This window comes from Anopheles merus, chromosome 2R, assembly GCF_017562075.2.
Source record: "Anopheles merus strain MAF chromosome 2R, AmerM5.1, whole genome shotgun sequence".
Taxonomy (NCBI): domain Eukaryota; kingdom Metazoa; phylum Arthropoda; class Insecta; order Diptera; family Culicidae; genus Anopheles; species Anopheles merus.
The window spans coordinates 5,059,965-5,086,518 of NC_054082.1; the positions used below are offsets into that span (position 1 = coordinate 5,059,965).

General features: G+C 45.9%; 1 protein-coding gene across 9 annotated transcripts in view; it reads right to left on the reverse strand.

Moving 5' to 3' along the window:
- Positions 1–26,554, reverse strand: part of LOC121590310 — a 61,747-nt gene that overhangs the window by 25,255 nt on the left and 9,938 nt on the right. For all 9 annotated transcript variants that reach the window (XM_041909871.1, XM_041909865.1, XM_041909873.1 and 6 more), the window contains exons 3-7: positions 21,515–23,624; positions 20,962–21,277; positions 20,571–20,881; positions 20,362–20,484; positions 12,201–12,240 (exon numbers count right to left, since the gene is read on the reverse strand). In XM_041909871.1, coding sequence (XP_041765805.1) covers positions 12,201–12,240; positions 20,362–20,484; positions 20,571–20,881; positions 20,962–21,277; positions 21,515–23,176 — 2,452 coding nt within the window. In that variant the 5' untranslated portion in view covers positions 23,177–23,624. The remainder of the gene's footprint in view (positions 1–12,200; positions 12,241–20,361; positions 20,485–20,570; positions 20,882–20,961; positions 21,278–21,514; positions 23,625–26,554) is intronic.

The following is a 26,554-nucleotide window of genomic DNA, read 5'->3' on the forward strand; positions in this document are numbered from 1 at the left end:
CTTTTCTTTGTTCGTCCATTTTCCATCTCAAATTCCAAACGACAACGCATAGAGAAAACGGCTCCCCTGCGCTCGTTTGGGCAGGGAGGAAGGCTGGGTGGTAATAAAAAAATAGCCAAGAATGCACTTTAAACCGAACTGGTAAGTAAAGCGATAAAACCCGAATTAAAACCCCCACACAGACAATTTGACGCTTGGTAGTATAGCGCGACATGAAATAAGGCACACATTGCGCACTGAATGAAAGGGGACACAGTCGTGGAATTTGAGCTGGGCAGCTGCTGGTGTAGTCCGAACGCGAGGAATGTTTTTAATATTTGCAAACCCTGTTTATTAACATTGCTGCAAAATGGCAAACAAATAGCAACTCTCTTTAACAGAGATCAGAAAAAGATAGAAGCAATAAGTAGTTTGATATTAAAAAGAGTTGTTTTCTTGCTTCGATTTCTACGAATGAATCTTTAACCCAACTAAACTGTTCATTTTTTACCTTCCTGTGATTTGACCTCGACATTGGACCTACTATTTCATACACTTCTAATTCGTGCAACAGGAGAAATTATTTATTTATCGCTCACCAAGCGATTTTCGGATAGCCGATGATGCTCGGGTGAACAGTTCACATTTATCCTCGAGACCTCAACGTCTCTTCGTTTATTGTGGCGTCAACTCGGCAAAACCATTTTCTTAACGATCCGGGCACATAATAGAACCTGACACACCGGAGAGAAGAAGGATGATAATGATGGAAAATCAATAGAGATCTCAGAATAAACACGCACATAAGGAAGAGTGTTTCTACGACACGGTAAGGAAAGGCGCTATTATGACGTATGAGAGAAACTATAAAGCAACCCGATAAATTGAAGATGAATTTCCTCTGGCATTGATGAATAATAAATTGCATGGAAATGGTTTCTTGAATATGCTAGCGTGAGGCGTGAGGAATAGGGAAGAAAACTAAGGACCTTTTATTTCCTATCTTTAATTGCCAATGAACCAGAATAGGCATAAATCATACAAAATATTGTGGAAAATTATCCATTTTCCAACTAAGCTATACAATGTCCAACACAAATGAATAATATTCTGAAGATACTCATCTTCATTCAACATAAGCGTCACCAAAAACGATGACCAAAAGCTCCTCACTCCTTGAGAAACCGAAGGAAGGGAAAATCGATACTACAACAAGTTCACCTTTTCCCGTGACCTAACGCATCAACAGTAGTGAGGCCGGCGGAAAAACGATGATGGAGCTGGGTGCCCACTTTGGGCGGTAAAAAAGATACTTGACGATGAAAATCAAGCAGACGTTGCCGCGATCCACTTCTACCCATTCTTATGCGGCGGGGGTTTGCCCCGTTTGGGGCCCTCCAAACACACACTCATCAGGCTCAGTTCATCTTGCATTTCATCGGTCCCCGCCAACGGTGCCAGCAGTGAGAATGAGAACAGCAATCTCACTCATCCAGCATCCTCACACACACATCATGCGGGATCTCTCATTGGGGAAAATGGTCTCGTGCTCATTGCTTCAAGCAGCGAAGATAAATATGACGATGTTTCATCTTTCTTCATCTTTTGCATCTTTCACAGATAGCGAATGTGATGGCCATGGACACTGTTGCTGGTAGCTGATTTATTTATACCAGCAAAAGTTTCGGTTTATCAAGGTCTTTGTATCATATATCATAAAACATACATCACCATAGCGCACCCTGCAGTATCTAGGTAAACAAACCACTAAACGCTCTATTTAGATAAGGTCCCTCTCCCCACAGGTCATCGGGGTGGCGATAAGCGTGGTTTCAAAACAATTGTCACTTCACCGTGTGAGTCCGTGCCAGCTGGACGTAGTACGTGAAGGAGACACACCAACCACACTATTCAGTAGACCAGCATGTCACATCCATCCAGAATCAAAAGTCACATGGTCAACGTATGAATGTATAAGAAGGTGTACGGGTATGCGTGCAGGGCATTCCATCAGAAACCACCCAAACTCCCCCCGAAATATATTTAGGTCAGTACGCGGAAGGGTTCTCTTCCCCCCCACAAACACACCCAGAGCGCGTAAAACCCTTCCCAAAACGCCACCGGAGCGAAGCGGAGGGAGAGAGGGACCTTAAAAAACTAAAGGCACAGAGAATTTACATTCTAGTCACCATTATATAACAACACTGTTTGTTTGTTTATTTTCGCCGAATCGAAACTATGCGCCTGCAGTGCACCGTCTCTTCCGCATTGGGGAGCTTGTTTCAACATTCACACCACACTCCACGTGCTACTACTACTTCTGCTGCTGTTTGTTTCTTGAGGACGACGTCATTAACCCGCTCTATCGCTCTATCTCGCTTGCTTCTAACGAAAGGGTTTGCACTTCACAAAACGTGTACTACGCCCTGTCAGGTCCTAGGTTACCGTGTGTCCGACGCGCGCGAGTTTCAAAAGCATATTGAATGGGTTTCGTTGAGCCGAGATTTTTCAAACCCAACTTCCTAGCGCTCTCAACTCACGTGTGTGCTTGTGCTGCACTCTCAGCTCAGCTCAGCTCATTGCGATTGAGATAAGTGAGCGCCACGATTAGGATGAGAATCATCCCACTAAAACTGTCGCTCCCCTATAGTGTATGTATGTGTCCCTTTGCTGCAAGAAGTCACGAGACTCACGTGAATACATTATTCTGTAGAAACTGATGTTTGGGTTTGAGTTTTAGCATTTTAAAGCGTCATAAGGTACCAGCTACTGATGTAAACTTGCTCATTTCCGGTAAACTGCGAACTGTTATGTTATTCTTTTTTGTTTCCTCAGCTCTATTTCGCTGTGTAAGTTTGAATTGAGCCTTTTAGTGAATAATAGACAAGAAGTTCGTAAAATGGATATTTCTACGACGTCAATTCTTTCCTTATTACACCAGGCTGTAACCCACGGCGAGCCTTACCCCGTCCATATGGACTCTCCCACAGTCCTTAGGGACAGGTTAGAACCGGAAACGAGGACCATCAAGTGATTCAAATACGTAAATAGAAGAACGCCGGTACATTAAAGCTGAGCTTTGACGACCGTTCAACAACATCTCACTGCAATGCCGGCATCTTAATGTTAAATTTCTTCATTTTTTCATATCAAATGGATGGATCAAATCCCTCTTTTGATTGTAGCTTTAAGTTAGCTTTTAAGAAGGAGATTAGAGAAACGCTTATTACAGGGAGATTTGCAAATCCCACACTCCTATCTGTCAGAACCCATCAGCATCACCCTAAAAGCGAACCCTTTATGTAATGTCTCTTCAACCCCTTCTAGACAGCAAAAACGAACATCTCAACTGCTGATTTGCTATCTGATAATCCCACCGAATTCAAACCATTAACTCCTTCACATGGAGATTTAAGAACATTTTCCACTTGACTGACGATCCGCATTCTAAAAAGCTTTCAGCGGTAAATTGAAATAAAATAGAAAATGTAAATAAAAAAAATTCTTTACCGGTTGGCTGGGCGTACCACAACCATATCCTAGCCGGCTCCATCCTTCCATTAGCCTCATATTTAATACCTTCCCCCAAGAAAAGAGGATAACAGAAAGCAACGGCGCAAAACGGTCGTCCCGTGCTGGGGCCTACGTGACACATCCATGCCTTCACACCACCACCACCGCGTATTCTTCCTCGTCCGTCGTCCGCGTTCTCGTGTTGGAAGGGAAAACAGAACTCGCGCGCGGGAAAATGCCTCACGTAAACGGTCTGGCCGACGTGCGCAGCCGCAACAAGCCGTTTTCATTCGAGCGGCCACCGTACGAACAGGCGAAGCCAAAAGGAAAGAGTACACAATATACCGTCTGCCAAAGGTCGAGGATGGCAATTCCCATCCCCTTCCCAACAGAATACGCTCACAAAAAAAACACACGATCAAACAAGGAATGTAAACACAGTCTCGTCTGTGCATTCTTTTGGAGCTTTCCGCCGAAACGGTGAGAGTGAGAACCACCAACAAGGGGTGAGAAAATGAGTGCCACGGCACCACCCGATGACGACACACCTCGTTCCTCCGTGGGCCAATTGAAAGTGAGAGTGAAAAGCGTTCCCGTCCTTGAAACGGTGGACGACTTGGCGTCTCCACCACCACCATCGGGGGTTGGTTGGACGGGGGATTGGGTGGCAGGCGCGTTAAGGTGATACGTTTTCTCTCTCTCTCTTGGCCTTCCGGTTATCGAAGCAATACGATGCTATCGAACGAGTGGAAACGGTGTAATTTGCATTGCGAGAGAAAATTCAATATACAATGGGTACCGGGCGCGTTGTTGGCGCAATTAGCTGGAAGAAAGGTTAAAAAACGCGCAATTACCAATATCGCCTAAGAAGTAACGCCGATGGGGCGTATTCAACTGACACCTATTAAATGGCTGCATCAGATTACACTCTCTGCTAGGCTATTTTTGCGTTTATTTATTTTCCTCACATCCCCATACAATCGCAGGCCATATATTCTCTTATCCTTCGCCGTAGTTGCACGCTCTCTTTTTCTCTTGTTGCACATTCCGTTGACCTTCGAGCGTGCAATTTGTTGCTGTTTCCGACACCGCACCCCTTTGCTGACAATTTCCTACGATCTGCTCCGTCTACAGCGGTGTGCTGTCATTAAGGAAAAGCGACACTATTGTATCCACTTTCCGTCTCCGTAATATTTTGCTTTTGCGGGGATCACACAGCATTGAAGAGGGGGTGGTTTTCATTTACATTCGACCCGCTTTGCTCTGTGCTTCGTGTCATGCTTTTCTGGCAGGGTCATAGCCGGCGTTAGACAACAACGTCTTACAGAAACAAAAAGATGTCAAAACATCATTTCGTTGTGCGACCAACGGGAAAGAGCTACTGTCCGGGAAGCCTGTGCAAGGGCACGGACGAAACAACCACCAACCAGCACAAACTTTCTTCCAAAGAGCATCTTTTTTCCCGCACCGGATGTTCTTACACACTTCTATAGCCATCCCCTATGGCCTCCCCTTCGCCTCGGTCAGCTCGTAGCGGGGAATCATTAAGCCTACAGGATCTACAAATTACTCTCTTGTCAAATTACGGGTTCATAGGCGACCTTGTGCTGGTGGGGACAACGATTAGACGTCTAATGCGGTGGGGCGTACACGTGTACGACGAGACGAAGCTGGCCCATAAGCCCTCGGGGGAAAATTTACATTGTCCCGGGATTTCCAAGAAGTAGTGTCCTTTTTTTACCTCCTACCTCCTGTGTGTCTCCTGCCGGTTACAAAATAAAAAGGCATGAAAATAGGAGCAAATATTAACCGTAAAGTTTACTCCTCTCCGTCGATGGAAGAATGTTATTCCAAGAAGGTGGGACCATAAATATTATATTCAACATCTACACAAAAAAGAGGCATGCAAGCAAAGCATCTGGGACCAAATTCGCTTCATCTCACTCAACGGTCACGCAAAGTGGAAGATTCAATAAGCTAATATCCAGCAATGAGCAGAAACTGTCCCAAAATTAAATAACTGTGTTGTGCCCATTATGTATGATAAAGGACAGTTTATAGAAGGCATACCCCACATTCTCACATGAAAGCTACAGAAATATGGATCTAATTCAATAGAGGAAAGGACAACCAGACTGCAAATGCTTAATGCTTCTAATTCCAGCCATGCATCAATCAAAATACGGATGCGAAACACAATTAATTTCCCATTAGGATGATCGATCGATGTGTTTTTCCGCCTTCGTCTGTGTGTAGAGAATGTCGGAAAAAGGATAAAAGTGTATTTTCTACCGCTTTCAAGGACAGAAAAGCAAATGGATGTTCACTTGTCCTCTATATCGGTGCACCAACAAGCGATAAAGTAGTAGAGATCGAGTGCATCCAAAAGAAAGAAAAAATGTCACTAAAAGGTAAAATATAATGACATTATATCACATTATTTCTTACGACCAAATGCTTGCAGGGAAAAAGTTTTTCGCGAAGGAAGCGAACAATAAACAAAAAACATAAAAGCTGAAGATGTATTTTTCAACAATCGAATTTCATTTCATTCTCCATCTCCGGCGAGCAGTGTGCCAGGAAGGGGATCTAACTTTTCCGGTCGTAATGGAAGCAGCAATTGAAATTCGATTGTTTCCACCGTTCAGGATCTGCTGATTCGATTGCAGGGAGTGCTAGTGCCCAAAACAAATAATACAACTCTCCTAAAACATAAAATAAGTTCTCAAACCCAGACAGTAGGTAGTCATTGGAAGAAAATAGCAAAGCGCAGGATCTAACTTTTCCTTGTACCATACCGTAACCTGTATGGCCATGTGTGGGGGCGAATGAGCGTAAAAGAAGTTATTTTTACATCCATCCACCATCAACATCACGAGATGCGTCCGCGTCCACGAAACAAACGTGTGATTGCGGACACGCGCCACACGGCTAGTTTAGTTTATTTGTCACCGAAACCGTCCATGTTTGTTCCGCTCCTTTCATTGCCGCTGCCCCTGTGTTTTCCCTTCTAGTTTTCGAAGAAGTTCCTCTGGGAGATACTCACACACACGTACACAAACACTCATACGTGTGGCGCCAATTCCGACAATTATTATTATTAGAAGGCGAGATTGATTGAACAATTAACAGAACCGCAATCAACCAGATAAAAAACACCAAGCTAACGCAAGTGAGTAAATTGTGGCCAAATGATGGGAAGTATCATCGCTGTCGGGAGTTTCAAACTAAATATCCCGCAACAGATAGCTTGAAACCGAACCAAACGTACGATAAAACGTCTAATAAACACACCAACACCGTTTGAAAGTTGTTTTTGTGATGTCTTCTCTAGCAGCTTCTCACGATCGCGATCGTTCCACGCGCTCGTAGGAAGCAGGCGGCACGTGGAGGACAAGGCAAGTGCGTGTGATCGCCGTGCGCGGTCATCGTAGAGGGAGGAAAGAGACACAACAAACTGCAGCACAGCACAAGTGTAGTTGGGGGAAACGCACAATCGCTCTCGCGCGCGTTCACTCACTGCGTATACACACGCGGGTGCGTTTGGCGCTTTGTAGGGGTACAGTAGTAGTGGCACGCGTATATTAGTGGAGCCCCACTCTGTCGTCTGTGGAGGTTACTGAGCTCTCTCGCACGGTAGGGCCCCGTGTGGCGGAGCGCTGGAAGTCACGTAGCCACCACCGTCAGGCAACCGATGCGATATTGAAATGAAAAACGAGGAGGGGAATAGATAGATATTTGGGTATTACACCGACTGACTGGCCCTAGCCTTAGCTAGCTAGCCCCTCGTGGTAAGGTGGCAATTTCCCAAAACGCAACTCATAGCCCTTCTCAGAAGCACTACAAAGACGCAGCTGTCACCCTTAAAACACACACACACACCACCGTTTGTGTCTTAAATGCCACGATCGCTTTTCAAAAAAGATTGTAAAACGTTCTACAGTGGAATGAGTTCGTTTTGTTCTATTTACACACCATACCATAAAAAGGTAAGCCCTTTTGTTTCTTCCTTAAGATGCGCCCTGCACATACCATACACTTGTGGTCACTATCACTATTCTAACTATCACTTGCTGAACGTGTGTAACTACGCCACGATATTCCACACAAGTCGATGGATCCGTAGTTTCGTATTTCACTTTCATGCGGCTCAAATACCAAAGAGCAAATGGTGGGATTGGCCGCAGCGCTTGGATGGGTTGGCCATGCTAACTCAATCGCTACCGCACTATGGGAGCGTTACAGAAAGGGGTATTTTGTATAGTAAAATAATAATAAACATTTTCAAACAGAATTTTACATGTTTGAGTTACACTCGAAACCTGTTTTAGCATTTTCTTTTTACACCAATATATATTTTTTTTAATTTATCCGTACTTGGCTCTTCTATAGAAAATAACATCCTTCCGGCCACATGCCTTTCCCATAGTGCGTAAGACGAGATCTTGATGTGTACAAAAGCGAAGGAGCAGGATTTCACGCACACTACAATCCACAACGCGATGAGGTAATGCGCATTAGGCGTGTGTATGTGTATGTGCATGTTCGCGCGTGTATTCATCGCACACCTTTGCCGGAGCTCAAATGCGGCGTTAAAGGAAAACAAAACCAACCCTTCTTCTTTCTCACACCCCTCTCGTAACCTTTCCAACATGCTACAAATATCAACGAGTTCTTTTCAACGCCGTCAGTTGGTTTCACGGAAAAAAGTGGAACAAAAACACATGCATGGGAACATTCGTTGCCAAAGGTAGAACAATTGGCTTTCCAGTTAATCATTATGTCCAATCATCTTTGGCAACGATTGTTTTCCCAAATCTTACTGACAGAAAACAGCAATTATGCCGGTTAGTGGAAACAGAACGGAAGCACCACCACCACCACCACCACCACCACCACACCAAACGATAGTTGGCTTTTACAGGTAAAGCTGCGCAATTCGGACCACACGACCCTTTGGCTTCTTAATTGTATTGTTTACCCCCTTGCCCTCATGTGCCGTAATACGGTAGTTGTGTTGTTGTTTATCTTGAACCGGCCGAAGGCTGGCCAAAAAATGTCGGACTGTGTGTTAGTGTGTCAGAATCGGTTAGATAATATTCTTACTGCAGGCAGGAGGAGGAAACTGTTCTCTCGAGCTGAAACGCTGGGGGTGCGAAAAGGAAAAATGAGAAGATAGTCGACCCTGAAAATTAGGGAATATCAGTAACAGCAGCAACCACAACCGGTTTTCACCGGCCGGTTACGCTGTGATGGTGGTAAACACGCTGTAAAAAATGTGCCGAAAAAGCTGCTTCCGAGCAGGTCTCTTCTCCTCTCCGCCACTGTGACTTGAAGGTCTGTGTACCGTTTGTTTGGATTCTGATGCTTTTGATAGCGGAAGTGTACACGCCTCGTGGGGTGTACAATCAATCAAACTCTCGAGATAAACCTTTGCGCAGGTCTGCTTCTACTACCAAACACAATCAGATCTTTCGCTCGGCACCTTCTGAGTCATTGAGCGTCAACACGCTCGATTAGATGCGACCTTCATTGTCGTGCGTGTTCGATGCCAGTGCCATGCGATCGTGTAAACAGCATCGGCGACAATTTCTATGTTTACCTGAGTAGTGCAGAGTTCGAACACTCTATTTTCACGTCCATAAATTCAGCCCATTTTTACACATAGCACAAGCAAGCGCGCCCCATCGCACAATGGGCATTTGCCGGGATGAAATTCAAAAAATCAACTTTGTAATAGCGCAATTCCAAATAATAGGTTTTGATACTAAGGGCTAAACTAAGAAAAATACCAAATATGAGCTCTTTATCTTTTCTGGTTCTCTAGAAAAGACCTTTCAAAGTCGAGATTTGTTAAAAAAACGCAGAAAATTTTTCACTTTTTTGGAAAACTTTGAACCTTTGTAACTTTTTCAAATATAAACCGATTTTGATAAGTTTAGACATTTTGAAAAGGATATTTAGTCAGCTTTAAAAATACATTAAAGATTTTGAGTTAAGTTAATTTTATGCAAAAATAAACGATAATAACTGAAGAAACTTCAGAAAAAATTTCATCATTTTAATTTTTGACATGATGCCATTATTGAAGTGGCGTAGAGTGGCGTTGTCTCATATATGTCACATAATAGTGTAATATATATACTATCAATCTGAGAAGAAATATTCTGCGAAAGTTTGCGAACGCGAATTTTATTGAAGTTTTATCACATCAACTTTTTCTAAAAACAGACACATGCGCAACTAGGCGGCTCCATAGGAGCCTAGTGTAGCGTATTTAGTGTATTCTACAAAACTATATTCTACGTGATTTTAATTTCCATTACGAAGCTGTGTATCTTAGTTTCAGCTCATGTATTTATCTAATATGTAAATTTCTATTCTAACCTAACTTTATTATTAAATATAATGAAGCAAATTAGAATCAAATAACTTTTGGTCCTACTCCAGATTATAGACGGATGTAAGGAAAATAATTCTGAAATTATACGCATAACAGGAAAACGTTATGAATGCACCAGCATCTATTGGCGCTTTGGGAGAAGAAACTCCCAAAAGTCATGACAAACTAAATATAAGGATATAGGGGAGTATGCTACAAAGAATATTTTGCAAGAAAGAAAATGCATCCAGAAGGACATTTTGTATATTGAGCTGTATTCCTCTGATTCGTTAACCAATTCAATATCAGTAGCTACACGCACTAAAACAAAGACAGAGTTTAACTTTACTAATGAAGTAAATACTTTGTTTGTAGCTATCGTTGACCTCTGATTTTTTCGGATAGTTGTAAAACCAAGAACATACAATGTTTAGTTTTATTACCCCTTCTGAAGGCAGTACAGGACTTGGAAAAGTATAGGATGAATATTCAAAGACTAACAATATGAGCTGCTTTTCATGACGAATTTGGGAACTACTTTATTTCAATGTACCTGCTCTACCGAATTATTTAAATGCCTTTATTCATGTCTCTAGAAATGTGAATAAGACGTCAGAAGCTTGTAATAGCATCCACCTAAGTTGTGTATGTAAAATTTTAATATTTGTACTACCTGTGAGTAAAAGTGATGAAAATTAGCTACAATTGTCCTATACAAAACAGAAAATATTATCTTGTTCAAAATAATTATGTTTTGTTCATATATTATAAAACATTACAGTATATTTTAATATGGTTTATACTATTAGAAACAACAAATACAAGAAAAAAAACACACAAAATTAATAAAATTAAGCAAATGTCCCTTAAAACACTATTTTATGTAGCGCCACCTGGTGGTATGGATGCGAACTACATATAAAATGTTATTTACTATCATAACTCTTTACTACAAACGATAAAAACATACAATTTCTGCAAAAAAAATTTTATCCCAAAATTTGTTCTAAACTGCCCATTGTGCATCGGTGGCAAAAGTGCGATAAACAGGAAACTCATTTCAGAAACAGTAACACGAAAACAACGGCACGGAAAAGGGAAAGAAGATTGGCGTTCTCAACCGAAAGGAAAGGGAGCGAGAGAGAGAGAGACAGAAGGAGAAGGAAAATGGGCGAGGAAAGTGTGGACGGAATCCGGCAAGAATGAAAAAAACACACAATTATACACACACGCACACTTACTAACACCGTTTCAAGGTTACTCTAAAACACAACACGAGTCTCTTCTCTCGCTCACTCGCTTTACGCTTGCCCGCTGTGTAAAGGGATGGCTTATTTTCTTCACACGCCGTTCGGAAAGTCGACAGAATGTTATGCTGTTTTAATCCCCCCTTCACGCAAATTCATCACACGTTTTACTTTCTTCAAATTCTTGGCAAACCATTTTTTCTTACTTCTCCAACTCTGCGGCAAGAGTTTCCCTTTACAGGCCCCAGAAACCGCACAGCATCGTAGTAAACACAAATTCGTGTGGAGTGGAGGGAATAATAATAAAACACATACACACCATCCAACACACACGCACGTTACGCAAAGAAGGAGGCTCGCTCGATTGCACCAACACTACCGTAGCACCCTACTACGTGCGCTTGATGTGTGCGTGCAATCTTTCGTAGTAAGCCGGCGGAAAAGCAAAACAAAAACAAATGCCTCTATCAACCCTTGTGCGCGGATGACAGCTGTCTCGGCGTTGTTGACTCTCGATTATCCGGGCAATGTGAATATTCTATTTCTGTGTTTTTGAATGGCAAGCCTTGGGGAATCTATTTTTAATCATACTTTTTGACATTCAATTAGAAAATTATATTTTTCATTCAATTTCGTCTATTTTCATTTAAAAAAAGACAAACAACCAAAAAGATGACATCATCGGTCACATGTTTTGAGAAGGAAATAGACCTATTCCACTCTAGCACGGCACACGGTAGCCAACAAAACGGGTTCATTAAAACGAGACAGAGAGAGGGAAAAAGCGAGAAAAAACCATATGCTAAAACCGCAATAGATGCGGATGCTCTCAATTGTGTGTGTGCAGCAGTTGTGCGCATAGTATTACGATGAATATTCCTTCAAAACATGTTAAGCTTGACAGACAGGTGGAACAGAAGTAGAAAAAAAAAACTCTTGATACCTCGTTTCAGTTTGCACTGGCACTTCACTTTGACAGAGAAAATGCATTTGACGTGTAGTTGACGCTCCTCGACAGAGCTCATTAATATGTCTTGTTTTTAGATAGGGGACAAACAATTGTATATCGAGGTACTTACATTGGACGGCTAGCTGTTGCTGATGCTGTGCGGCTGCTTTCTGTTGGGGTGGGACGAGAAAAAAGAGTCAGTATCAAAAATTAACAAGCACATAAATAAAAAAAAAAACTGAACTGAATCTTGATGTGGTTCAACGATTAATAGTTAAATATAACCGATATCTTACAATCATTAACGCCTGCACACCGGAACGCTGCAGGGCCTCCACGTCCAACGAGCGACTACGATGCTGCCGACCCGGAAGTTCCATACCTCCCCCCGATTGTCGCCGCAGCAGCTTATTCTTCAGGTAGGTCGACATGTTCGACCGGTTAGAATTAGCTTTATCTTTCTACCACCACCGTTTCCGGTGGCTTTATACACACACACTCACACAAACACGCACACAAACACTTGTCAGAACCGTAGAACTTAGGACTTTTATGTGCACTCCCAGCTAATTGTCACCGCCTTGGAAAGTTGTACTGATTGATCGTTATCTCTACATAAAGCGTACTTCAATTACCGACGCACCTTACTGAAGAATGGGAAGGAAAAACCACACAACTATTGACCGATTCCGGATGCAATGTTACGGCGACTTTATGCTTTCCACAACTACGATAAGCTAAACCACACAACACTCCTCGTCAACAGACGTCATTTGCAGCGGAGAGACAAAGCAAATTGGACCGGACAGCAGGGCAGCATATTCCACGTTGGAACCAAAACCCGTCTAAATGCACATCCAGACCTCCATGCAACCACCCTTCATGCTTTAGACCCGACGCGTGGGTAAACAACAAAACAATTGCACTGCCAGCGCAATGGATAAACACGAGCAGAACGGAACTCCAATTGGCGATGAGCGAGGATGGCGAACGAGCGTCATCATTTCTGGTACAAACAACAACATTTCCTACTCATCTTGTGCTTGATGAATTGGTAAGTGCTGGATAAAGGGAACCGCTCGTAAGACGCACTCCTGCTCGTTTGCCGCGTTTTAGTGCTATTTACGTACGTCTTTTTTGCCTGCCAGTGGAACTTATTGAAACCGTCCAACTCATTCACGAGCTGGTTATAGGACGTTCTCCGTACGATGCATTGACAATGTGTCCCATGACAGTAAACGCAATTGAGGTGAAGGTTTAGTGGGGGAGCGATAAAACAACCGCCTTCAATTGATGGATTTTAAAAGTCCGTCACAATGAATCTGATTGTACTTTAATTTACTTTCTTCCCTGTTGTATGCGGTTTGTTTTCCTACCAAATGTGTATATTTTTAAAACAGTCTATTTGCGTCTATTCCTGCACAAAATGCCACATACATACACCAAAAAAAACCATCATGATCAATCATGCCCCCGACCTCTTGGTACAAATGTTTTGAAGCATCCGTACCTAGAAGCAACACGATGCACCTGAGACAACACTTCCGTCTTATCACCTACAGAAGTGAAAACTAAAAACAAAAACCATTCGTGCCTTGATAAAGCTCTGTCCTTTTGAGCGTTCGCTATGGGCCCACGTGTTTTTAGTAGAAAGGTTCAGTTTTGATGAGACTGCACAGATAAGCGAAATTCATCAGCTCTCGCTTCACATGCGCCACAACTCACTGCAGATAACCGAAAACAACTGGAAATAACACATTTTTCCGCAATTGATTATGATCGACCCAGAAAGATGACTGGTGCGATTAAAGAATGTTATCATCATTTGTATTGTTTCTTATAGATGTATTTGCTTGTTTGGAAGAAGATTTCGATAAATAGGTATCATAAATGAGGAACAAACATTACACATGACTTAAAAGCTTATTTCCTGCGTTTTATGAATAGATTTGGATGTTCATCCACACCAAACTGCTGGGATTACAGTTGCGACTTGTATTACGTGCCCAAAGGGCAACGGTGCCTATCGCGAAGGGTAACTTCTAATCGATGTGTGTCCCTCTACCACCTTCCAACGAGAGACGTTTGGTTCCGCACGAGCGCTAGACAAACACCTGACCCACCACAGAGCGTCTGAAATTACATCGCCACAATCTGGCGACGGTTGTCGGAGAGCACTAGTCGAAAGTACGAAACAAAAACACTACGAAAAACAAGTGTTCCAGCAATTATAAAGCTTATTCCACACATGATCGTCTCACCCCCGTTGGCTACCAGAGCTGGTGCATATATTAGATCAACATGTCAACCTGTCATCCTCTCCACAGGTCATGTGTCTGATCGCTCGTACGTGCGCATCACTCGCATCACAGTGCAGCGATGGAAATTGACTGAGAACCCCGGAACGACGGAAATGCATCTCTCTTTCCCTCTCCGCTGACACAAACCACAGGGACACGTGCATTCGGTCAGTAGGTAGATCGTCTCATGTGTGTTTCTTTTTTCGTTTCTGCGATAAGTGTACACACACATCGTAATGTATGCAAATGAATATAATTGCCCATCCAAATGGCTGGAGGACAATAGATAGGAGATTAAAATACCAAAACAGTTGTGAGTAGTTCAAGTAAACATTTGAGGAAAGCAACTATTTACTAAACATGAATTCCAACATTCTCTCAGGATTTTTTTTTCTGCCATTTTGAATCTTCTGGATAGCCCAATAGTTTGACAATTCCCATAACTCTCATGCTGTTGATGAAGCGTCAACTCACCTCACACACCATAAAACTAAATCATCCACAGCGCAAAGAAAAACAGATCATTTCGAACAAATATTTACTCTTCACTTTGGCCTAATATTAACCTTTCCTGCGGTTTGCTGAATTATTACTGTTGTTATTTATCCGAGCTCTTTCTCTCTCTCTTTCCCCGCTTTTCCATCACACGTAGCGTGTAGAAAAACACGCTAAGTGAATGAAACGGTTCAGCGACGGTGAAGGTGCTAAACGGGTGAAGAAGTGAACGATCTACTACTGTACTGCATAGATCGACCTGGTACGGTCGCCGACCACGCTTCTGTTAACTAATAGAGAACTGGATACACTGTGCTCCAGCGAACAGACACACTTGACCCTAAGCTAGTCAGTAAACAAGGTGTCAATTGAAACAGGGGACGAACCGAGCTGGACAACCTCTCCCTCCCATTGGAAGGGACAATATAGTACGCGACTCGCAATTTCCAGTAGACCTCGGTGGAAAGTGTTGTTGCTAAAAATAGGTCCACCCGGTTGCATAAAGTCCCGCGCAGCAACGTCCTCACAGACGGCAGGAAGCAACAATTACGACCCACTTCCGGAAGGCGTAAGGCTCCTTTCCTTCGTTGTGCTTGGATTTAAGAGGACGTTTTTTGAAGCTGGAAGCTGAGGAGGTGTATCTACCTTCAAAGAAGAAGCTTCTTTTGGAGGCATATTGCAGTTTTTTTAACGCTGTTATCAACGGACAAACAAAATCTTCCTCCCCGTGCGTGTTCCGGCGAAGTCATTCGCATTATCTAGTAACATTTAGAGCAAACAAACGATATGAAGCCGTTAAATATTGGCATTGTGTGTGCACCACAGAATCAATATTAACTCGCAACAATTTTATCATTTAACAAGGTTTTTGGGGTTTGGATTCTCCTCCACCATTTGAGGCCACCCCTCGTTATACCCTCTTCTCAAGGCCCCACACCATGGGTGTGCAGGGTAAAAGGGCATTACGCGAACGATAAACACACTCACACACCACAGAGAAGTGCGTTTGTGTCATTGCTTGCAAATGAAATCAAATTGAGCGTAATAGAGGGTGGTGAAGGTTTACTGTCACTTGTTTACGCTTCAAGCGATTGTTTAATTTTCAAGAATTTGAAAACAAAGCGTTATTCTTGCGGTGATGCCCGCTTCCAGAAATAAACCTCCTGCTATCTATTATCCAATCTGATAAAAATCCCAACCGGATGTTACGAAAGAGGACTACTCCAGTGAAGTACTAACTACGTAGTTTGAAAACTAAACAACTCCCTCACACATCATTTGCACCCTGGAGGAGGGATAACTCCTGTACCATCCGGTAGGAGGGGAAGAATGACAAACAACCATTTGGAAGTGATTTTGCGATACTCATTGCACAATATTGGCTCTTGTGATTGCCCTATCAAGCTGCCCCATAATCATACCCATTATCAGACCCACTGTACTTGTTCAGGTTGTCCCAACCGCCTAAGGAAAAGGTCCCGGTCCCTTTACCCTCCTACCCCAAAGAGAAGTGCTGATAAGCACTGTTACTGTTCACCGGGCATCCGGAATGTAACTCGCCTGTGCAGTCGAGCCCGAGCAGCGATGAGTCCAATGCGCATGTGCATGAGCAACCTTCAATCCGAAAAATCGCTACCGATCGATCGTCCGGGAACAGAGTGCAGCACTCCTAATCGAGCGGGACACGCTGGAAAGGTAAACATACTCCAGACGCTGTGTGCCTGTGTGGTGTACTATCAGCTGGCCAACTAATAGGCGTAATGGAAAATACTTGCTCCCAAAGGAGCACTTTAATCCGGGCAATCGGTTCTACACGCTTTCATCGCTTTCATAGACACTCCAACGCCAATGATTCAACGTGTTGGAGTTGCCGGTTAAATGTCAACATTTAAAAAGGTTCTGAAGAGCTGTGATGAGCGAGCATTAGTCGCTAAAAATAGCTTTGTCACAAAACTGTTGAATCTTCAAGTTCTGAAGAGTTTTGATTGCATTTTTATTGCGCACACGATCGTTATCGGTGGAATCAAGTACATACAAATATCACATAGGGAGGTGAACTTGTTTTTGCAGCAATACTTAACCGACTGATAAACCACGGTCACGGAATGAGAGTAACACAGAAACCACAACAAGAAGATGTCTTTTTTCAATTTCGTCGCAGGCATTTCCCTCCAATATCAGAAAACAGTTTTCAAATAGTGCTCTACACAAACGATGCGCGAGAGGCGTCTTCTCAAGGTTGCACGCGAGTAGAGGATCATTTACACTACGCAGGCGTCTCGCCGTTCTTTCTTAAACCGGAAGTTTCATAAGTGTGTGCACTTGCGGGCAATTCTGATTGAGCAATTGGTTGCACGATCCAAAGTCCTCTCTGGCGGCTGGAGACGTCCCCGTAACAACAATAGGTCTACCAGCCGCATGGCCGGCCTACCATCCCACATCAGCGCTCCGTCTTCATTCCATTTCCACAAAACACACTCCACGCAACGATGATGCCGCTGTTGCACATCACTTTCCTTCAAAGCTCTTGCGGCAGCTCTTGAATCGGCCACCGAACGACCGATCAACGGCGCGGTTTCACTTTCCTACCGCAACCGCGCAAACAAATACGCCACGGACGGTCGACCCTGCGCGCACCAACGTATGGGGGGGGGGGGGGGGGCACGGTATAAAGCCACCAGCTGCAACCGATCGATTGCTGCATTAGATTGGTAGAGATCGCATCACACAAACACACTGGCACGCGGCAAGCGAGTGAAACAACAAACCGAGGCACAGAGAAACACAAACACACAACGGCGATGGAGATCTGAGCTTTGGACGGTGGCTACAAATCTACAATAATAGCGAGCCACATGACCACCGACCTGGCCAATGCTCGATTGCAACGATCCCGTTACCGCACACACACACACGCACGCACGCACACGTTTTCTATCCGTCACTTGATCTCGTTTGTGACGAGCGCGGTCACACCGCACACCGTACCGTCCGCCACTAGGTTGGTCGTGCACGCGGTGGCCTTAGATAAGTGCATTCACACTGCAGAGAGGGGGCGCAGTGATCGAGATCCGGAGAAGAGGAGACAGAGAGAGAGAGAGGGGGAAAAGGAGGCTGCTTCAAGAACAAACTGGGTCACAACCGTGGCCTTCCGTGCCTTCCGAAAACCAAACATTGCACGTTGTCGCGCCCGAAACACACACACGTGGTGACACGACAATACACAACCACTAAAGCTCATCCACGAGGTCCGTGGATTTGAATAATCACAGTCAATATATATAATCACCTATTCCTTACATCCGGCGGTAAACTCGAGCGGAACGCGCGTCCTATTCAGACCGACTGTGCAACCGAACTAAAGACGTTTGCGCCGAGCACACGCGGCACATCCGCACGAGCTGCTGTGTGTCGCTACCGGTATACGTCATCACCTTCCAGAACGCGCTCGTTCACTCGCAAATGAACCTGCCGCCCTGTGGGCACAGGGCGATATCGGTCAAACGACCAACAAACGACGATGACGTCACGCTCGGTACGAAGCACACGAACCGATACTAACACTTGCCGCTGCACTATCAGCCCGTGCGAGCCCGAGAGACTGCGCGAGCGCACGTAATCGAACCGATCTTTCACTATCAATCGGTGGGGTGTCACCGCACACAAAGCAAACACCCACCGACTGCTGCACCAGACACCAGTTCCTCCACCGTGTGCGGGCGAATCTTCGCACGCTCATACGAAAAAGGACATGCTGATCCACCACGTCTGCCCGATGGCGTCACATGAACAATATGCCTGCCAGTCTCGCCAACCGCTCTCAGACGCTCTCATAGACCTCCCCTCCGCCTGCAGGCTCGATCACTCTTCTACCTTTGCCCGTCACACCACCACCGGTAGTCGGTTGGTTGCTGGTGGTGGTGGAGAGAAGGTAATTGAATCCGATGCTGCCGATGTTACGAGTGATCGATTGGTGGTGGTGGTACTACAACAAAAAGTGCCCCCCTCTCCCCTCCCCCACGAGCCGTCCGGTAGCGTACGTACGTCAAACAAGCCACCGTTTGACCTTGCGCCGTACACGGTTGCGGCCGTGCATGGAGCGACCATTTTTGTGGACACTCTCAGTCGCGCACACGTTACACCGTGTCCCGTGTCAAACGGCTAGAGAAGGGCTCGAAAATTCACCACCAGTCGAGAGACTGGCAAACAAATTAATTGAAAAACACTAAAAAATACTTCTGCTTCAGCAGCACCGTCTTCAAACGTACAAGAGTGCGCGCGTAAGAGGCACCTGGCGAAGGAAATATTCAACCGATCGCTGGGCCGCTCTTTGTACCGCTTTTATTCTGACGTAATTAACGACATCGTTGCACACCATTGGCTGGGGGGTTGTGGTCCCTTCGCCGTGTCTATGCCTCTGCGCTGATGGCAGCGCACAGATAATTGCGTATCGATTGCTTATCTACTAGCGTGTTTATAGAGTAGTAATAGCTGATAATTCTATCACCTTCGATTAAAAATGGGACCCGCTGTCATGTGTGGAAGCTTTTAGCCCCGCGCTCGTTTGTTTGCTTGTTAGTTGTTTAGTTTTCCCTTGTGCCAAGCGATCTTTGATCGCTGTAACCTACACACACAGTTGCGTAATGGTGAAATGCTGAGGGAATTGACAACTCAACAACAAGCCGACCTGTATTTGGTCGTTAATGAAGTAAACAAAACAAATATTTGATCTATTCATCTGCTATTCCAACAACAGGAAGAATCCTTTTCGATTGTCAGAAAAAAAAACACCGGTTAAGAGCACAGCAAATGGAACAGTTTCCTTTAGTAAATGTTCTTTTGATTTTTAATTATCTTACTAATTATTGAAAACTCATACTTTTAGTGTACACGTGGAGGCGACGCACATTTGCTCGCGAGGTATTTTTGCTAACAAATCAACCAACGCTAGTAACAAATGGAAAGAATTGGCTGTAAGTAACTCGGCTCCAGAGCTATTTACCAAAACAAGCATATTTTATTTATATTCTGCAACCAAAAGAAGCAATTTTACATTAAAACTCCATGAATTACATCATTGTAAGAGGTGCCCGAGTTGAATCAAGTTGAATTCATTCGTGAAACCTCGGACATGAACCATTCTCAAGGGAAAACTCTCTAGCGCCATCTATGTGTCAAACTGCGTCGAGCAGTTTTGAATAGCTCGAAACGCTATTTCGAGCACATTTCTAACGCTCCGCGGGTTTCAACACTCTTTTTTTTACTTTTTAATTCCATTTTCGCTCTCCTTTTTACAATCACATCAACATCGTTAATCTAACCACAAGCAGTCGGTAAAACAACTGATCAGTGCCATTTTCCCTACACTACAATGTATACACAAAACTGTCTCTGTCTGTCCCTTCCTACGAGACAAATCATCGTGACCACATCAAGATTCACTTCATACCAGACAAAATGTGTCAAAAAAACCCACTGCCCACCAAACCCACTTACCGCTTTACGTTTGTCCGCCTCGGAAACGGCCGAATTGGAACGGTGCCTAAACAAATCCATCACCTTCGTCATCGGAGACTTGCCGACGTCCGCTCGGCGCACAGCCGTTACCGTGTGGTAGTACTAAAAGAGACACACAAAACAAAAACCGAGCACCAAATTACGCCAGGGTCGAATTGGTGGCCGGGATGGTCCAACGCTCTACCAACCTGTGCATCACTGCCCGCGTGCGGATGGGCGGAACCGTCGCGCACCTTCGACGAAGTACCGGCGGTGGCGGCGGCGCCCGAAGCACCGGCCGATTGCTGGTGCTGGTGACTGTGCCGGCCGCCGACGTGCAGCGCTGCCTTCATACTGTTCATAATGCCCCCGGAAGTGCTGATCGGCCCACTACCCATGCCGGTGCTGTCCTTATCCGAGCCGGATTTGCTTCCATCGTCCTTCTTCTTCTTCGAATCGGAACCCTTGCGCGGCCGGAACACGTCGAATATCGTCGGTCTTCGATTTGGACTGGCAATACCTTAAAAAGAAAAAATGGCACAACAATAACACTCATTACTTGCTGAGGTTTTGGTGTGTCTCCTTCCCATCTCTCCTTACCGTGCACGGTCGATTGGTTCAGTACGGGCGCTTCCTCTCCGCTGCGGCGCCGTTCCAGCGAACCGGAACGTGCGCCGGATCCGACCCGCTCCGAGCTGCGCGACAGGCTTTCGTGCTTGCGGTTCAGTTTTTCCAGCTTGGCCGCTTCCTTCTCGAGCCGGCGTGCCTCCTCGCGCTTCTGCTTCATCACCTCCTTCTCCTGCTTCTTGGCTTCCTTTTCGCTTTTCTTCTGCTTCTTGGAGGCACGCGTCGACGACTCGCCCGGAGTGGCCGGGGCCGTCGATGGACGCTGGAAGTTGCCGGAATCGATTGCATCCTGCCGGAAAAGAAGCAAAGCAGAATTAGCATAAGGATAGAACATTAAAATGGAAACCTAGCATCATCATCCCCTATCATTGCATGTGTGCGTTATCAGCACACTTTGTTCGTTCGTTCGTTGTTATCTTTTTAGGTTATGTTATGAGAGCTACTATCGCAAAACAAGGACATAGTTAAGACAATCGAGAAGCTACGAAATTGGATTCCAAAACCTCATCCTACAAACAAAACTTACTGCTTTCGTGGGAGACTTTTTCTTCGCGGGACTGTCGGCAAACGCCGCATAGTTGGGTTTCGCATTCGCTGGCAGCGTTGTCGCTCGACCCCCGAGCACCACTGCTGTGTCTTCCTTCGCTTTGGCGGTCGCCACCGGATCCGGCCGCTTTACCCAAACCTCATCCAACTCGAACGGAATGTTACTGCTCTTGGCTGTCGCTTCATCGGCCGACGCTTGCTGGCCGTTCGATAGCGAGTTGACCGAATCGCAGCCACCCGCATCAGCACCGGCTGCCGACGAGAGCGATCCTCGGCTTTGCGTGAGTGGACGGATTTCTACCAGTGATGTGTCGAAGAAGCGCCGATCGAGATGGGGCGTGTTGAGGTGAGGTGCCGCCGCCGCGTCGGGCGAAAACATGGAACGCAGCGAGGTGTGCTGCCCGGTGCCGCTGCTGCACGGGAAGTGGATCGTTTGAGAGTTTTGTGCGGCCGACACCGGGAGCAGCGCGATCGTTTCCGGCCGTAGCCGGGCGGGAGGGCTCGGTGTGTCCGGCTGCCGTTTGTACTGTTCCTGCTGATGCTGCTGCTGCTGCTGCTCCTTTTCCTGCGTCTTCGTGACCATGAAGCGAGACTTGCGAGGCGCCTCCGCTTCCTCCTCCTGCTTGCCAGCCGTGATGATCGCTGTTTCCTTTTCCGCTGGCGTACCGATGACGATCGCCGGGATCGGACCGCAAGACGGCCGGCCGGTAGCGGACGGGGGGGAATGTGATGCCAACTGCTGCTTCTCGTCCTCTTCGTCCTCCTCGCGACACTCGGACAGTCGGCGGCGCACGTGGAACGGGAGGATTATGGGCAGCGAGGAGGGCCCGAGCAGGACGCTACTGTCCGAGCGTCTGCCCGGGCTCATCGGAGGAATGGGCATTCGGAAAGGCGTCCCCGGCCCATCCAACAGCGGATGGTCCAGTGGCCGATGCTCGGTATGGGTGGTGCGCGTGCGCCCCACACCCTCCTGCTGCTGCTCATGATCCAGTTCCTCTTCCACGTCGCTCACCGAGCTGCTACCGTCGCTCCAGGACGAGGCAGACGGGTGTCCACCGACTTTGGCCCCAGGTCCGCTACCACCACTGCCGCCGGCTGGCCGTGCCTGTCCTCCCCGGGCGGCGGAAGAGCGCTGCGGGGGCAGACCATGATCGTCGCCAAAGTCGGAATCCGAATCGGACCGAATGTTCTCGAGCTCCTGCATCAGGCTGTCGAAGTGCTGCTCGAAATCTTGATCTGTCACCACGCCTCCCACGTACACCGGGGTGCCCTCGCTGCCCCACGGATGGTGCAGCAGCTCGGTGGGCCTGTACGGGGGCATGTTTTTGAAGTTCGTTTGCGGCTGCGTCTCCTCGCCCGAGCGCGGTTGGTTCTCCTCCATGAAGTCGACGCGCTTCTTCATGCGCCGCTTGGCCTCCTCCATGTCGCGCGCCATTCGCCGCGCGTTTTGCTCTTCGTCTGCGGTGTTGCCGGTCCCGTTGTTGTTGTTGTTGTTGTTGTGGTTGTTGTTGTCGTTGTTCTTCGGCGACGGTGCCATCGATGCGGCGAGAGGCGGCTGCTGTTCCCGCTCCAGTATGAACAACCCAGTAGTAGTGGTAGTGCCAGTGGTGTTAGTTCCGCCACCGTTCGATGAATCGGCCATTTAATTAATCTAAATTCGCTCTCGCTGTGCAGCCACACAGCCGGCGGGCCACCGGGAAGACTGTGGACCGCGGCAGCCTCAGTGCTTCCCAGCACGATTAATTAGGGTTAATTTATTTGTACTGCTGCTGCTGCTGCTGCTGCTCCTTTTGCCTTGTCGGCCCGCTAGCTCTTATCGCGTTTTTTTTAGTTCTTGTCTTCTCGGGAACTCGGGTCTAAGTTTCTCTCTACGATGATCAGATCGTTGCTGGGCGTTGTTTATCTTTCCGATGCAACACAGCGCACCGGAATGCAGTTTGTGTTGGAATACAGCACACTTTGTTTGCCTTTTGTGCTTCGTGATTACAGCCGGCTGCTTGCTTTGCTGCCACAGGTCTCGCCACAGATGGAAGCGGGATGCGTGTCACCTTGTTTCATTTTCTACCGGTCTAGCCGTAGCCGTACGGTGCCTGGTGAAGGATGAAGTATGCGTGATGAGCAGAGGGTGTTAATCGGTCAAGAAAAGGGTAATTTCCACACGACTTTTATCGAGTCTATGAGGCAGAGACGACTTGCGATAGCTTGAGTAGACTGTAACTGCCAAACGTTGACCAATGTTCAGGTTTGGCTGACCCTTACGAAGCATAACCCTTAGACCCTTACATATTAGAATCTGTATTATACTGAAAACAGCATTATTTGCGAGTATAAAAGCGCCCCACAAAGTTGGAGCGCAGAGAAACAGCTGTCTATCAAATGCAGTTTCTTGAGCAAATAATGCACAAACGTGATAACGTCTTATAGCTTTATCTGGCTTGCTTGAATCCCAACCCAACGTAGCACACTGGGTACGTCAATGTTGCTACTGCTAACGATAAATGGGGCCGTCAACGCTGTCACGCATGCTAACAATCTGTTTGTCTGGAAACTATTTTTACATCTCCAACAAAGACGTTCAACAGTTTCTGTCCTAGTGATACGGTTGTTGAAGCAAAAAGAGAGAATTGTTTCTTTTGCTGGGTACAGTTGGATGTTCAGCACCATGATATAACATGTACGATACCGAGTAACTTCCATAAATTATCATTCAAAAAAGAGTTATTATAGTTTCCCAATGTTGATCAGAGCTCAGAACGATTTCAAACAATTACTTCAATCGTTGCATCTTTGTTTTTGCACCCCTGGCTACAAGCGATACTCCAGCAGCCCCAGTCTAGCCCTATTTAAAAGGGTACACGTGTACGACCGAAGCAGAGTCGGCCGCTTGCACCCCACCCAATTGCGGAAAGCATACGCGCGCCCGACGACCCATCGAAAGCGCTTCCCCATACATGGGGCGAAGGGTCCGGCGCACATGTGTTAGAATGACAAACACGACCAAACAGTTTTGTGCGTCGTGGTAACGTTGTGGTTGTGCTGACGCAAGGGGGAAGGGAGCATTGTGTTGTGCAAACAGGGCTGGGTGGCTGGGCGGCTGGATGTCTGTTTGCTAATGATAACCGAACCAAGCAAACACACAAACACAGCGCGCGCCCAACGGATGGGGGGAGATTGGTGGTTCGAGACATTAGGAGTATTGAAATGTTACCCTTCCACGTTGCCCCTTAGCCGCCCACTGCGCCCGTCGGTCTCGACGTGACATAAAGGTGACAAATAAACACTAAACCATCATCGCCCGTACAAACATGGGCACGAAATCATCTTCCCATTTCCTGCGCGATTGAAACGTGTTGCCGTGATATTCGGAACACGAACCATATTCTCCATGTGTGTGTGTGATTCGAGAGCAAAATGGACGCCACCGGCTATTGCTGCGCTGACATTGGTAATGGTGAAGATGGGTGATGCTGTGTATTCATCCTACAAAAGGAAACCAATGTCGTCTAAAAGTTCGATTTACACGCATTCAGCGGCATCAAACAAAGAGCGGCGTGAAAGAGAAAGTCAATTAATGCATGCGATCAACCATGAGGTTGTAGTGGCAGGGCAAAAGGGGTTGAACAGCATAATAGGTCACGATGCGATCGCCAACTCGCCCCTTCGCTAAACAGCTGAGTGAAGCGCAGAGGTCGTTGAACTGTACGCTTCGTTTCGTCTTATGGCATCGGACTAGAGTGCTTTGTTATTCAATCAGCAGTATGCAAACACGGTCTAACTTTAAATTGTACTTGTTTTAATTGGAGATTGCTTCCATGTTCTGATACGTCTGAGGATGGAGGAGTTCTTTGTTAGGAAAAAAACCCTTAAATGATCGCTGAGGCCATTCGGTTACTTTCAATTATTGGGACTGATAAATGTATCATCAGTGTTTGGGACAGTTCCTTCAGTGACCGGATTGAGACCTTGACATTGCAACTTTGAATCATTAGAACATTCCTGAGACTCATCACCAATATCTTAACAGGAATAGTAGTGCCACGTGTGATAAGATATCCAATCTTGAGTAAACAGCTACACCCTTCGTATAGACTGATATCATACTAGGTTGGAAGTAACATCAATCTTTGTTTAAAATTGATCAGAAATTAGCTGGTGAAGGAAAGGACGCTAAAAATCAAACTTATGAGCTCTAACAGCTCTGAGCTTATGATTTCAAGAGAATGATTAGAACCTCTGAATGATTATACCCAAACTCTCTCATGGAATCTCTGCTACGAACAGCACTGATAACAGATATTCTACCTACAATCACTGCTCCGATTAGACTATACATTTCAAGTGACATCAAGTGACTCTATACCGGTTAAGTGTACCTGTGTGCAGTAAAACTTCTAATTACCCTCACGACTTTTATTGCAAAACGTGATCAGCTGTTCAGCGCGTAGGTCACATGCAGCGCAAAGCCGGGCCTCATTTCTACGATTTTACAACGCAACGAAAACACACCCAATCGCCACATTTCTAACTCACGTGTTGCACATTTACCACGGTGTGATCTCTTGTATCAATGACAAAACAAACACACCACACCAACAAACTTAAGTGAGCACCAATCGTACTAGGACATTTCGTGAGTATTGCTGGAATCAGGTACAACACACCATTACGCGATCCGTTAGCCGTGGATTTCATTTGCATTCATTCCATCCGGGCAAAGCCGTTTGCTGCCGTGGCCATCAACTGATATGTGGCCGGAATACATAATGATTGCTGCTGGCGTCGTTGTAAGTCAAGGGTCTGTGCCGGTGGGCCTATCTTTTCGGTCACTCTGAACGTTTACACGCCCAACACTAAGGTGTGTGTGTTGACGTGCCTCAGGACTTCGGGAACTTCGAAAAACACATTCAGTTTCAGTGTCGACCGCAAGCACTGGTCGGTGGTCTAGAGGGTGAAAATATTCACCACAATCATTCAAACAACAAACACGAACACGATAAGACAACGCCGAAGCGATCTTTGT